The sequence below is a fragment of the Toxorhynchites rutilus genome, chromosome 2, assembly GCF_029784135.1.
Source record: "Toxorhynchites rutilus septentrionalis strain SRP chromosome 2, ASM2978413v1, whole genome shotgun sequence".
NCBI classification, from domain to species: domain Eukaryota; kingdom Metazoa; phylum Arthropoda; class Insecta; order Diptera; family Culicidae; genus Toxorhynchites; species Toxorhynchites rutilus.
Window position 1 is genome coordinate 129090860 of NC_073745.1, and position 11848 is coordinate 129102707.

The window sequence follows — 11848 nt, forward strand, 5'->3', positions numbered from 1 at the left end:
TGTTGGCTCGGTTAGACCTTGATTACATGTCCCAAATATATGTTTTCCTTAAATCTATCGATGTTCGTGTGTGATTATCCTTATATCCTTATACCCTCCATTTCTTCCTTTGTGAGTAATTGGTCCGCTTGCTATAAACAGAAGAATGAAATGTAAATTCACAACTGATGTACGAATAGATTTAAGAATTGAGTGTGTGTGATTATCAACATTGTAATAATTTCCTTATACCCCATCCTTTTCCTGAGAAAATGTCACCCTTTTAATCTCGAGTCCACCACGAGTAATCGGTTTCCCACATTACTAACCATAGATTTAAGAAAATTGTTCATATATATAGTTTTAAAAATATATTTAAGATTTCGGCTCCTTTAAACTTATGTAACTGAGCCTGTAAAAATAAACGAATTTATAAAAAAAAAAAAGATGATCAAATTTCATCTGTTCATCATAATGTAAAAGTGTATCGGAGTTCACGGTTCGGAACGTAAATTTAACCGTTTTGAAGTACGCTACTGCAGTTGATGTTGTTACACATTACCTTATAAATGAACGATCTGTAGAAAACTACGCCAACTTAAGTTTCAACAAGAGTTTTAAGTCCGATGAGCGCACATAGGTTTGTGTGGAAGTAGATTGTCGGAGTTTGTCCACGGAAGCTACCGCAACGTATTTCTGACAAAACGTTTTTGAATTCTTTCAATACGTGTTACGCGCACAGCATGACACGGAGCTCCGATTTGTACTCCATACTCAAGCTCACTGGGAACCAGAGAGTAATCCAATAAATTCATGACAGGTACGTCGTCAAATTGCTCTATGTTTCCTCGTAGGAAGCGAAGTATACTGGCAATCACATCAATGTGTGTTCGATGAATCTCACTTTCCTGTCTGAAGGAAGCCCAAGATCCTTGATTTTGACGCTTTTCGATGAAACCAACCGGAGTGTCAGCTAATGTCATTAGATTGGTGATGGTGGAGCATTTATTCATAAATAATTGTCCACGCCGAGATAATTGACACAAGCTTCCATGTCTCGGAAAGACGTCATCTAGATGTGAATTTTCTATCATACACGGCTTCGGCTAACGACACAGCTGGCTTATTCGTAGCTGTTTTGTAGCGGATTTAATATATTAGGCTGTCAAAAAAGTCCTGCGGTATTTTTTTTGAATTTTCATTTGTTCATAAAATTAGTTACAATCATCTGCTTTAAGTCAAATATGCGCCGTTTTGTTCGATGACTTGTTCCCAACGAGATACCAACTTCATAATACCCCTGTTATAGAAGCTCGCTTCCTATTTGGCAAAAAACTCGGATAGCCAATTTTCACAGGCCTCTTTTGTGGCTAACTTCTGACTACCTAGCTCGTTCGCCATGGACAAAAACAGGTGGTAGTCACTTGGTGCAAGGTCCGGAATGTACGGCGGATGCAAAAGAACCTCCCATCCGAGCTCCCGGAGCTTCTGGAGCGTCACCAAAGAAGTGTGTGGCCTGGCGTTGTCCTGATGGAAGACAATGCGGCCTCTGTTTATCAAAGATGGCCTCTTCTTCATGAGTGCTACCTTCAAGCGGTCCAGTTGTATGCAGTACAGGTCCGAATTGAGCGTTTGGCCATAGGGAAGCAGCTCATAATAGATTATTCCTTGACAATCCCACCAAACACACAGCAGAACCTTCCTGGCCGTTAATGAGGGCTTGGCCACCGTCTGAGCCGCGTCGATACGGTCAAAAATGTTTTTTTGCGTCAACGTGTGTGGCACCCATACATCGAGCTTCTTTATGAATCCAAGCTTCTTCAAATGGTTAATAACGGTTTGATGACTTATCCCCAGCTCTTGGCCGATGCTACGGCTGCTACTATGCTGGTCTTTCTCGGCTAATTCAGCGATTTTGTCGCAATTTTCGACGACAGGCCTTCCGGAGCGTGGCGCATCTTCGACGACCTCTACACCAGAACGAAAACGTTGAACCATCGTTGTGCGGTGGAAATGGAAACTGTATCGGGTCCATAAACTGCACAAATTTTATTGGCAACTTGAGATGCATTTTTGCCTTTGTCATAGTAGTACTGTAAAATATGTCGGATTTTCTCTTTATTTTGCTCCATATTTGCGACACTATAACTCACGAACGACTTAACCAAACAAAACACTGTCAAGGACTATATTCTAGCGCGCAAAAATACCTTTCCAACAAGCTATAGTATGACTATATAGTATACAATTAATACAACTAGAACTACGCGCTTACAACGACACCTCGCGGAAATACCGCAGGACTTTTTTGACAGCCTAATATATGACAAGTTGTTACACAGATTACGGAGTTGGGCATGGCTGGATAGAATTAGAGGAAGGTTTGCGTTTGTTAATAGGAACGGTCTCGGTTTTGGGTTAGTTGATATATGTTGTCGTAGAGAAAGGTAAAGAAGTTCTGTCTAATACAACGAGAAGATTCGCTTGTTGTGAAGTCGTACTCACAACGAACTGCTGAATCATCGGGCGAGCGAATCTGATCAAGTGAACATACGTCATGTTCCAAAGTAACGGCTTAAAATTGACGATGATGGTTCAAACAGCCTCATGATGCCAGAATTGCTGACGAGTACTCGGTCAAGTAGCTTGCCATTCACGTTGAGTAGGTCGTAGACTTGACTCGACAAGAGCAATGATGCATTTAGTGACAGTTGGATCTATTTTAAGTTGATATTCCACACTAGATTTGATAAAAAACTTCTTATGCCAAAAATCCAAAAATGTACGCTTTCAATGCATTCTGAGTGAAGCAAGCTCGAGAGTCCACAATGGCCTGACCTTTATGGCTGATACTCTTTTGTAATTAACATTTTGCTCTACCGAATCGACTAGCCATCCATTCTCGCCCTACTCATCAATTTTCTTACTTTCCTATTTGATAAAATTATCCCCAACTGGTATAAAAGGTAATAACAATATTCAAAAATCATATACACTTAGAAAAAACTCATGTTTTGATAGTAATCGGCTACAATTCAAACAAGGCTATACGAAACTCAGACTTCCCTTTTGAGGTCAAATTAAAATTAGAGTCAATAATAAAATTATCTGAAATTATATTTATTTTTAACACAAAAGAATTTTGTAACAGCTTCGAACAAAAAATATAGGTCTGGTTTTCTCTTCTTGAATTGAAGAAACTGCTCTTTGTAATGCACTATAAACTTACCGAAGGTTCAGTCATTCATTTTAGATAAAAAAAAACCATTGAACGTACGATGTTCAATTTTTTCACTAATGTTTCCGTTTTCCTGCCACCGCATGTTGACTTGCGGAAATTGTATCAAGTGGAGGGGAACGAATAGAGAAATATACCGATTGCTGCTACGAAGTGGAACATTTCCACAAATAGCTTCACTTATACGTTGGCAGATGTAATTTTAAATCTTGAGCAGAAGGTGAAAGGTGTATCTGGCGAGGATCGTTATCTGTTGCAATGTTTGTGGGTCATAGAAAATAGAACTGATTGGAGCTATAAACTTGCATGAAGAGTTCCCCCTTGAACCGAAATAGTTTTTTTTTGTCAGAATATTGGTATGAATTTTTATGAATCCTGTCACCCGTAAGCAATCGTACCAAGAGCTTATACGAAGATAGCTTCGACCAAAGTGAACAAGAACACATACAACTCAGCATTTCTGAAGTAAAATGTGACAAGTAAATTAAAATTAATTAGCTTCCACAAGAGAAATAATTTTTAATTAGATTCTTTTTTTCCTTTGCCCAATCACCGGAATAAAAATGGTGCTCAGATGTCCTCGGGGACCAGGAGTAGGGCGGGCTGCCCAGGAGATGTCACTTTAGAATTAATGGTCGTTACAGTGTGCCTGCTGAAATAGGCGAATAAATCTTCTCTAACTGGCCGGGCTTGCTGACCAATTAAGTCACCTTTACTTTTCCTCAGCTATTGTGTGCCTCTTAGCGAGGAAAGGTATCCAAGCACAAAGCAAGTAGCGACCAACAATCTTCATTCAAAAGTTTATTATCCTACTAGGATTGCAGATTTTCCCAGCTAAATCACTCTCAAAACAGCGAGAAAGGATTGTGGGGTTTTATATTTTGAAACAAACCCCTCGATAAATCATCCCTCGGGTCTTTCATTCTACTCTACCATAGGTCCCACAAATCTCGCCTAGACTTGCCGGTTTGTTATTATTTGCCCGACCTATTTGAACTATACCCGCATCAGAGTGAAACGACAATGTTGGATAAACAACTTTGTAGATCCCCTTGTTTTCCGTTATACTGTGGGTGACATTCTTGCCCACCCAGGGACAGAAAGTGCTTCTAATGGCGATGGCTGGAGGAATGTTTAGAATAGCAACAAAGGCAGAAAATACAACTGTTCCGAAAACGGTGGGGAGAATTGTCCTTCGGAGGAATTGTTATTATGGTGATTCCTTTGATACCATACATAAATTGAAAATAAAATAGTGCTTTGAAAAATTCTACACCGCGAGGGTCGAATGTGCTGGGCAAGCAGCATATGCATAAAAGCAACGAATGAGAATAAACACACACAACTTTCGAAGGAATAGAAAACATATCGCGAGTCATATTTCAAAATGACCCATTTCAAATATTAAAATGAGCGTTTCAAGAGTCAAGGGACAAAGTGTAGTTTGGTTGTGTTATAAAATTTACTTTAAAATCCTCTGATTTTTGTTTTAGTAATTTAATCAATTTCATACAGAGAGTAAAAACATTTAAGCATGCGCTTGCCAAATCCGAACAGTGATGCTTTACGCTTTTTCCTCATTTTCTTCTACTACTTTTTCTTCTACTTGAAACAGCTTATCCACTGCTTATTGATGTAGAAGTAGACTGAAAGCTATAGCGAGATAAGTGCCAATCAGGAGTAATCTGTCTAATGAAATTTATAATCCTGAACGGCGACACAAACCAAAAATTCTTTGGACTCCAGAATAGCCTTATCAAAGTGTTGAAGTCTGCGTCTTGTTAGAACTCCGAAATTGCAGAGCAAATGTACCGAGGTTTCGCTTTGGGCATTACAAAAGCGACAAATATTTTGTTGTTCCATGCCTATGTTTTTAGATGGTATTTACTCGGACAGTGTCCTGTCCTAAATCCAGTGAACGTGCTGAAGTCTTTTTTATTAAGACTCAGTAATTGTTGAGTAATTTGAATACTCGGCATTATACATTTATTTGATTGGTTAAGTTGTACAGCCATCCAGTTAGCCGTCACTTCCCGGCCATCCCTTTTCTTCAGATCACTCTTCAACACGCAATCAGAAATTCTACAGGATGGTTCTGAACCAGTAAATGGTGAGCTTGAACCACATCTTGCGTGTTCATCTGCTTGTTCATTTTTCTCTATGAACAATGGCCAGGAATCTAGTACAGTTGTATCGAACTTATCTGACTTAGTTGCCGTAAAAGGCAAATGCATTCCCAGACAATTTTTGAATAGCACTAGAAAGCATTAAGGGCTTTAAGTGCCGCTTAACTGTCTGAGAAGATGCAAATGTTAACATATCTAGCTCGGTCATTCTAGGCCATCAGATCAGATCAACAATCACTACGCATCACAATCAACTTGATCTTACGTCTCGTCATAGTAAAAATCGCTGTTACGCCACCTCGCAGTGGAAATCGCAATTACGCCATTCTGTTTTCAAGCTTTTATAAGGATTTTTTTTATGTTACAGCGAAACATCGCAGTTTTTTATGTATTTGGCAAATGAAAAAGGTCAACTCTGGCGCTTGCAGAATATCGGATTATGCGTTTTGTTATTTTGTCACTACTACAGGTAAATCTGACTTGGAACAGAATATTAAATTTTAATCCACTCCCAAAACCATGCTCATTTATGTGGTGAAAAATCACATCGTTCAAAAGATTTGGGTTGTAGAAGGAACTCTTGCGTGTCATGCATCATAAAAGCTTCAAATCCATTGATTATCTCCGGCACTACTGCGCATTTAGTTTGATGACTCGGAAACCGATCAAAAATCTCCTGTGCTGAAACAGAACAGAAACTACCACTTCCAGAGTATTCTCACCACATGGATCGTGAGAGAAATATGTTTTTGAAATATGTATTCGTGTACATTTTTTTCTCTTGTTGTATATTACACAGTAGCCATTTAGACGTAAGAGTATTCCCATCTTATCGATACACATTTTTTTCTATTACACAGTAGTCATTTTAGGCGTAAGAGTATTCTTATTCTATCGATGTGGTTTCCATTGTTGTGTTATTAATAGTTCCAATTACCGATGCAGCAGACCATAATGTGAGCAATAAGGGACTGGGATTACCGTCACATGATGATTGTTGCGTGGATTGTTGCATAGCTAGAATAACTCACAAAGATGGTCAGTTGAGGTCCCTGAGTTATGAGCTCATGATCATGAAGTTCGACTCTGGGTATCAATCACCGAAGAAAAGTTTAGAGTACACTGACCTCGGAGACTTAAGCTATTAAGGGCTCTCCAAGTCAAGCGCGAGAAAAATAGCTATAGTGTGGGCCTTGAAGTCTACATTGGAAAGCTTGTTGAGAAGTTGGGTTGAGTGACGCAAATCTGCAAATCTCTGTTAAGGAATAGAAAACTTCCGAGCCACCCAAACAGAAATACAATGCGAAAACATTATAATATGAACATGATTTTGAGTACCATACTCGATTTGAAGAGACGGTAAACCATCGTAAATAGTTTATTATTCAGAAAAAGGAGATTGTACATTATTTACTCTATACTATCTTTATAACAGCGTCACCATAGTGACTTTAAGAACAGGTGATGCTACCTACGAACGCCATGATATGGACAATGAGACGTACTGTGAGGTCGTTTCCGTACAAAATCCTAGACAATAATTGTACAAGGTTTTCCATTTCGGGCTTCCGAAAGTATACAGCCCTGCGCTGACAACCGTTTGACATAGCTGTCAACCAAAGCGTCATATCGTTAGTTGAATGTCTTTTACAATATAGATCGTTTTAGCATCGCACTTAACACGTTGTTTTGTTAAATTATACTATAAAAATGATGAAAAACCGGCAAATGTTTTTCGAGCATTACGGACGGATTTTGGTCGTCATGGACGGCCTACAGAGCACACAATCGCTAATGTAGTGCGTAAATTCGAACAAACTGGATCCGTAGCGGATATTGTGAAACCTGTGCATCATCGTAATGTGCGTTCGGTCGAAAATATTGCTGCTGTTGCTGCCAGTGTGGAGGATGACCCGAATGTCTCGATTCCACGGCGTGCTCAGCAATTGGGCTTGTCAAACACATCATTGTGGCGAATTTTGCATTTGGACTTGCACCTACATCCATATAAAGTCCAACTGGTACAAAAATTAGAGCGTGGTGACCATGGAATGCGTCGGGCATACGTCGATTGGGTGAACGAACAACAGCAGCAAAATGCTGAATTTTCGCATAAAATTTTCTTCAGCGATGGGGCACATTTCGAGCTCGGTGGCTATGTGAACACCCAAAATTTCTGTATATGGGACTCAGAAAATCCACACGTGATTGTTGAGAGGCCATTGCATCCGCCAAAAGTCACTGTTTGGTGCGCATTATGGTCTGGTGGAGTCATCGGGACGTATTTCTTTGAAAATGAGGACGGCGAGATGGTAACTGTGAATGGTGAGCGCTATGGCCGCATGTTAACCAATTTTTTTGCCACAAATTGAAGAGTTGGATACGGATGACATGTGGTTTCAGCAGGACGGCGTCACGTGCCACACAACACGATCGAACATGGCCATATTGCGAACGAAATTTGAGGGACGCATAATTTCGCGTTTTGGTGATGCCAATTCATGCGATTTGAACCCGCTAGCCTTTTTTTCTGTGGGGTTATGCGAAAGACCGTGTCTATGCCAACTCTCCGCAAACTCTTGAACATTTAAAAGACAACATTCGTGAAGTTATGACCGAGATACCGCCCCATATGTGCCGAAAAGTCATCGAAAATTACCTGTTCCGGATCAAGGTGTGCGAGGAAGCCCTAGATGGACATTTGAATGATGTTGTATTTCACACATAATGGCATAAACCAAACTTCAATTTGAAATAAAAGTTTCACCGAAATTCGAATTCTAAGTGTGTTTTATTTCAATTTACTTTCGGAATTTAAAGTTGGAAAACCCTGTATAACTCGAACAATCAACAGAACGCCACAGAAGACTACGAAATAAAAAGGTATCGAAGATCCTGAAAAAGTTTCTTATTTGACAAGAAATCTGAAATGTGTTTGTTGAAAACTGCGACAATCATGATAAAAAGAAGTTGGTATTGTTTCTTTATGAACATTTATTTATATGTGAGCTGAGTAACAAAAATACATTATTTTTTTTTTTGAAAATATTTACAGTCTAATAGTTAGTTTGTAGTGAATCCTGATTCGGTTATTTTCACGGAGACTACTTATTCGGATAGTGTTGTTGATTACTATAGTTATTCATCATACCCGATGGGTTGAGGTCAAATTCTTTTCCGTGTTCCATTCTTAACAGGTTACCAAGATTATATTCCGAGTCATTACAGTGTTGCTGATAAACCGGTTGCGTCGTGTCAGATCCTCCATTGAAGGTTTGCTGAGATATAGTTAGCGGTAGGCAACTGTTCTGTGAATTGTCGTCATTGAAAGCTATATTATTCACGGCATTAGAATTGAACTGATTCTGCGTTTGCTGCGGGAGTTGATAAACTTGTTGCTGTTGCAAATTATAGATCGGCTGACCACTTGGTGCCAACGGTGTAGGGTTGTACTGACTGTAGAAAATAGGCTGATCCCGGTTTCCAGCATGACTTGGACCTGGAAGACATTCGACTGATGGAAAACCAGTATTATCACCAAAATTGTTCAGAGTATTTCCGGTGCTTCCTGGAGCGAAGTATTCCGAACCGCATTGAAGATATCGTTTACGTTTCAGACCTATAGGTGTGGAATGCACAGGAAGTAACTCGAATGGTACTGATTCACTGGTGATACCGTCCGAAGGTCTTCTCAGTTCAATATTCACCATCACAGGTTGTGCGGTATCAATGGTATATCGTGGCGATGAAAACGTAATTGCCACTTGTTTGTGAACTTTGATCTGCTGGATGTCAGCTATATTTTCCCAAACAATCCTGCCGTTGTCCGAATGGAAGAACCGTATCGAGATATTCTCTTTCGCAACTTTCTCGCATAACAGGATAATCTTCTTTCCACCTGTTACTGGAGCCATAACGGCACTGATACTACATATAATCAAATCTGGTATCGCTTTTTTATCATAAATTATGTCAGACACTACCGGCTGCAACGCCTCTGTGAATTGACCTCTCTGTTGCCCCTCCAGAAACACCTGAAAGCAGAGTCGCACAGCGTTCATATCAATAGCAGCCAGTTGTTTCGCATGACCAAAGCCTGTTTTAAATGGATCAACTCGGATCTCCTCGCGACATCGAAGTGCATCCTCGATTTCCTTTTTCTTTACGCACTGTATTCCTAAATTACTGAAAACGTAACTCATAGTGTTGCTGTTGATCTCCACTGTGCACACACCCTTCTTGTAACCTTCCTTGCCGACCAAACTGTGCGGATGTGGTCTGTAAGGCATATCCTTCGTGACGCAGGAAACCACCACTACAGCACGCCCTCTGTATCCATGAACCGCAATACTGGGGAAGGTTTTTACATCTGCTGTACTATTTACTCCCGGGATAGAACCGGCCGAGCGCCCCTCACATTCGTACCGAAAACGTAGGGCTTTCGATTGTGGCTGTTCAGTAATAACCACGTATGGTTTCTGGGATGTTACCGACATAATCGACTGATTTTTTTTATAATTGCTATGCTACACGGTGGAGTAGCTAAGCTTTATTTCTCAAACGAAACTAACTGCCACGAATGACTTACAGAATGATTTTATAGTATTATATCCTACCTATCGAGATGATAAACATACCCACGCACACATCGCAACGTCTACCTAAAAAATTTCGTCTATAAACCGATACCTGTAAACAGAATCGATACCGAAATGCGATTAGGAGATCTAAATCAGGTCACGTTCCGGTTTATTCTATCTTCATTCAGATTCACTACATCCTTTGTGTCCTTTCCCGTATTTTTTCTTTCTTTTTCCACTCCGATGCCTTCGAATAAACTGAAAGTATTGATTGTTTACTGAAGCTTATAAGTAACATACATATGGCTTTCAAATGAATACAAACATGATCAACACACTCTCAGATAACTAGTACAGCAATAGAACTGCGAAGGCCTATTTATATTATACCACTTTTAATGAACGCGTAGAGCGATCATAAAAGGCGGTACCAAATAGGGGCTTCCCATAGAAGCGAATGAACTGCAAAGTTTAAAGCCTTTCTAACACAAGCAAGGAAGGAAGGGCTTCCCAACTTGATTTACAGATATGACGGATTGAATGTCAAATATTTTCTTTCATCGCCCTTGAAGAGGGTATTCTAGTGCAGAGCCATGAATTTAATATTTTTAGTATCCATTATACCATTATCTGTTTATCTATCTTTCAGCAACAAAACAAACACTGAACGGGAAAACTATTCATAATTAGGATAGATACAAGCTGATGAAGTGAGGGGGTTCAAAATAAATTGTGCCATAGCGTACACGATTCTAGTTCTTCTGGTCATCTGAAACAAACAAACCGAACAGATTCTGAATCAATAAAGATGCTACTATTGCATGACCCACGGACAAGTTAAAAACTTTTTTTTTTAAATGGTGGCCGTTTTAAGAAGAAATTGAAAATCGCACAGTCCATGACTTCTTGCTGTTTGTTTGCACAGTTGCAACACAGCACTTACACCGTGTCTAATAAATTTGCATGGAATTTCACACTAAATCTGTTACGCATTAGCAATAAACTTTTTTTTTAAATTTTATTTATCTAAAGGCAATATACAATTACGGAATATTTTGGAATAACATAACTATAAAACTTTTTGACTGGACATAGATTTTTTTGGATTTTTGAACTGAATCATTTGAATTGCAATCAGAAATATACAAGCAATATTGGCAATTGGTTTCACAGTTCTCTCCAAAACTTACCTTCCATATTTTATTAGTTAACCCCTTTATAAGACCGTGGAAATTAGACAAAGAATCGACTCCACCTTCACAGACCATAATCCTTACATGAGGAATTACACATATTTATCTTTGATAAAAAATAAACTATCGAAGCAGTTGAATAAAATGATGGATATGGTGGATATATAATTGCCACTGCTCGTTAACCCCAAAAACACAATCTGACGCTGCCTTGTAAGCTCACTTTATTGCGCCTTTTGTTATGCAAAAATTAAAGCAATATGTCTAGTGCAACCAAAATTTTTTTTTTGTTTGTCCGATTTTGAGTGTTTTCACGCAACTAGTAAATGCAAATCGATTTTTCTTCTTGAAAATCACATGTAATCAAGACGAGTTTGGGTTTGTTGAAAAGACCCAAGTCTCTAGTTGTTAATAATACCATAGGGCGTTCAAATAATGCAAAGTTTTATGTTTTCAAACAATTTTCTTCCTAGTTTTGTCCGGTTTTAGAAATCACCATTTTTGAATGAAAAGATTCGAACTTTCAAGTAGATGTTGCATTTCTCATTGCTTGAGTTAACTTTCATCATATTGATCCATTAAAAATTCAGGCTTTTTTTCAGAATATTGCTTTTTCTTGGACATTTCAAAGGTAAATAGCACTCAACGCAGAGAAACTTTATTTCTGCTTCGCGCGAAGGACAAAACCAGCGCGCCAAGTAACATCATAGTAATCATGTGGACAAACCAACA

General features: G+C 39.1%; 1 protein-coding gene across 1 annotated transcript; it reads right to left on the bottom strand.

The window, feature by feature from the left end:
• Positions 1-8411: 8411 nt before the first annotated feature.
• On the bottom strand, positions 8412-10099 carry LOC129769834 (embryonic polarity protein dorsal-like). The gene has a single exon (XM_055772317.1). The coding sequence runs from the start codon at positions 9837-9839 to the stop codon at positions 8448-8450; it is 1392 nt and encodes a 463-aa protein (XP_055628292.1). The 5' UTR covers positions 9840-10099; the 3' UTR covers positions 8412-8447.
• Positions 10100-11848: the final 1749 nt, after the last annotated feature.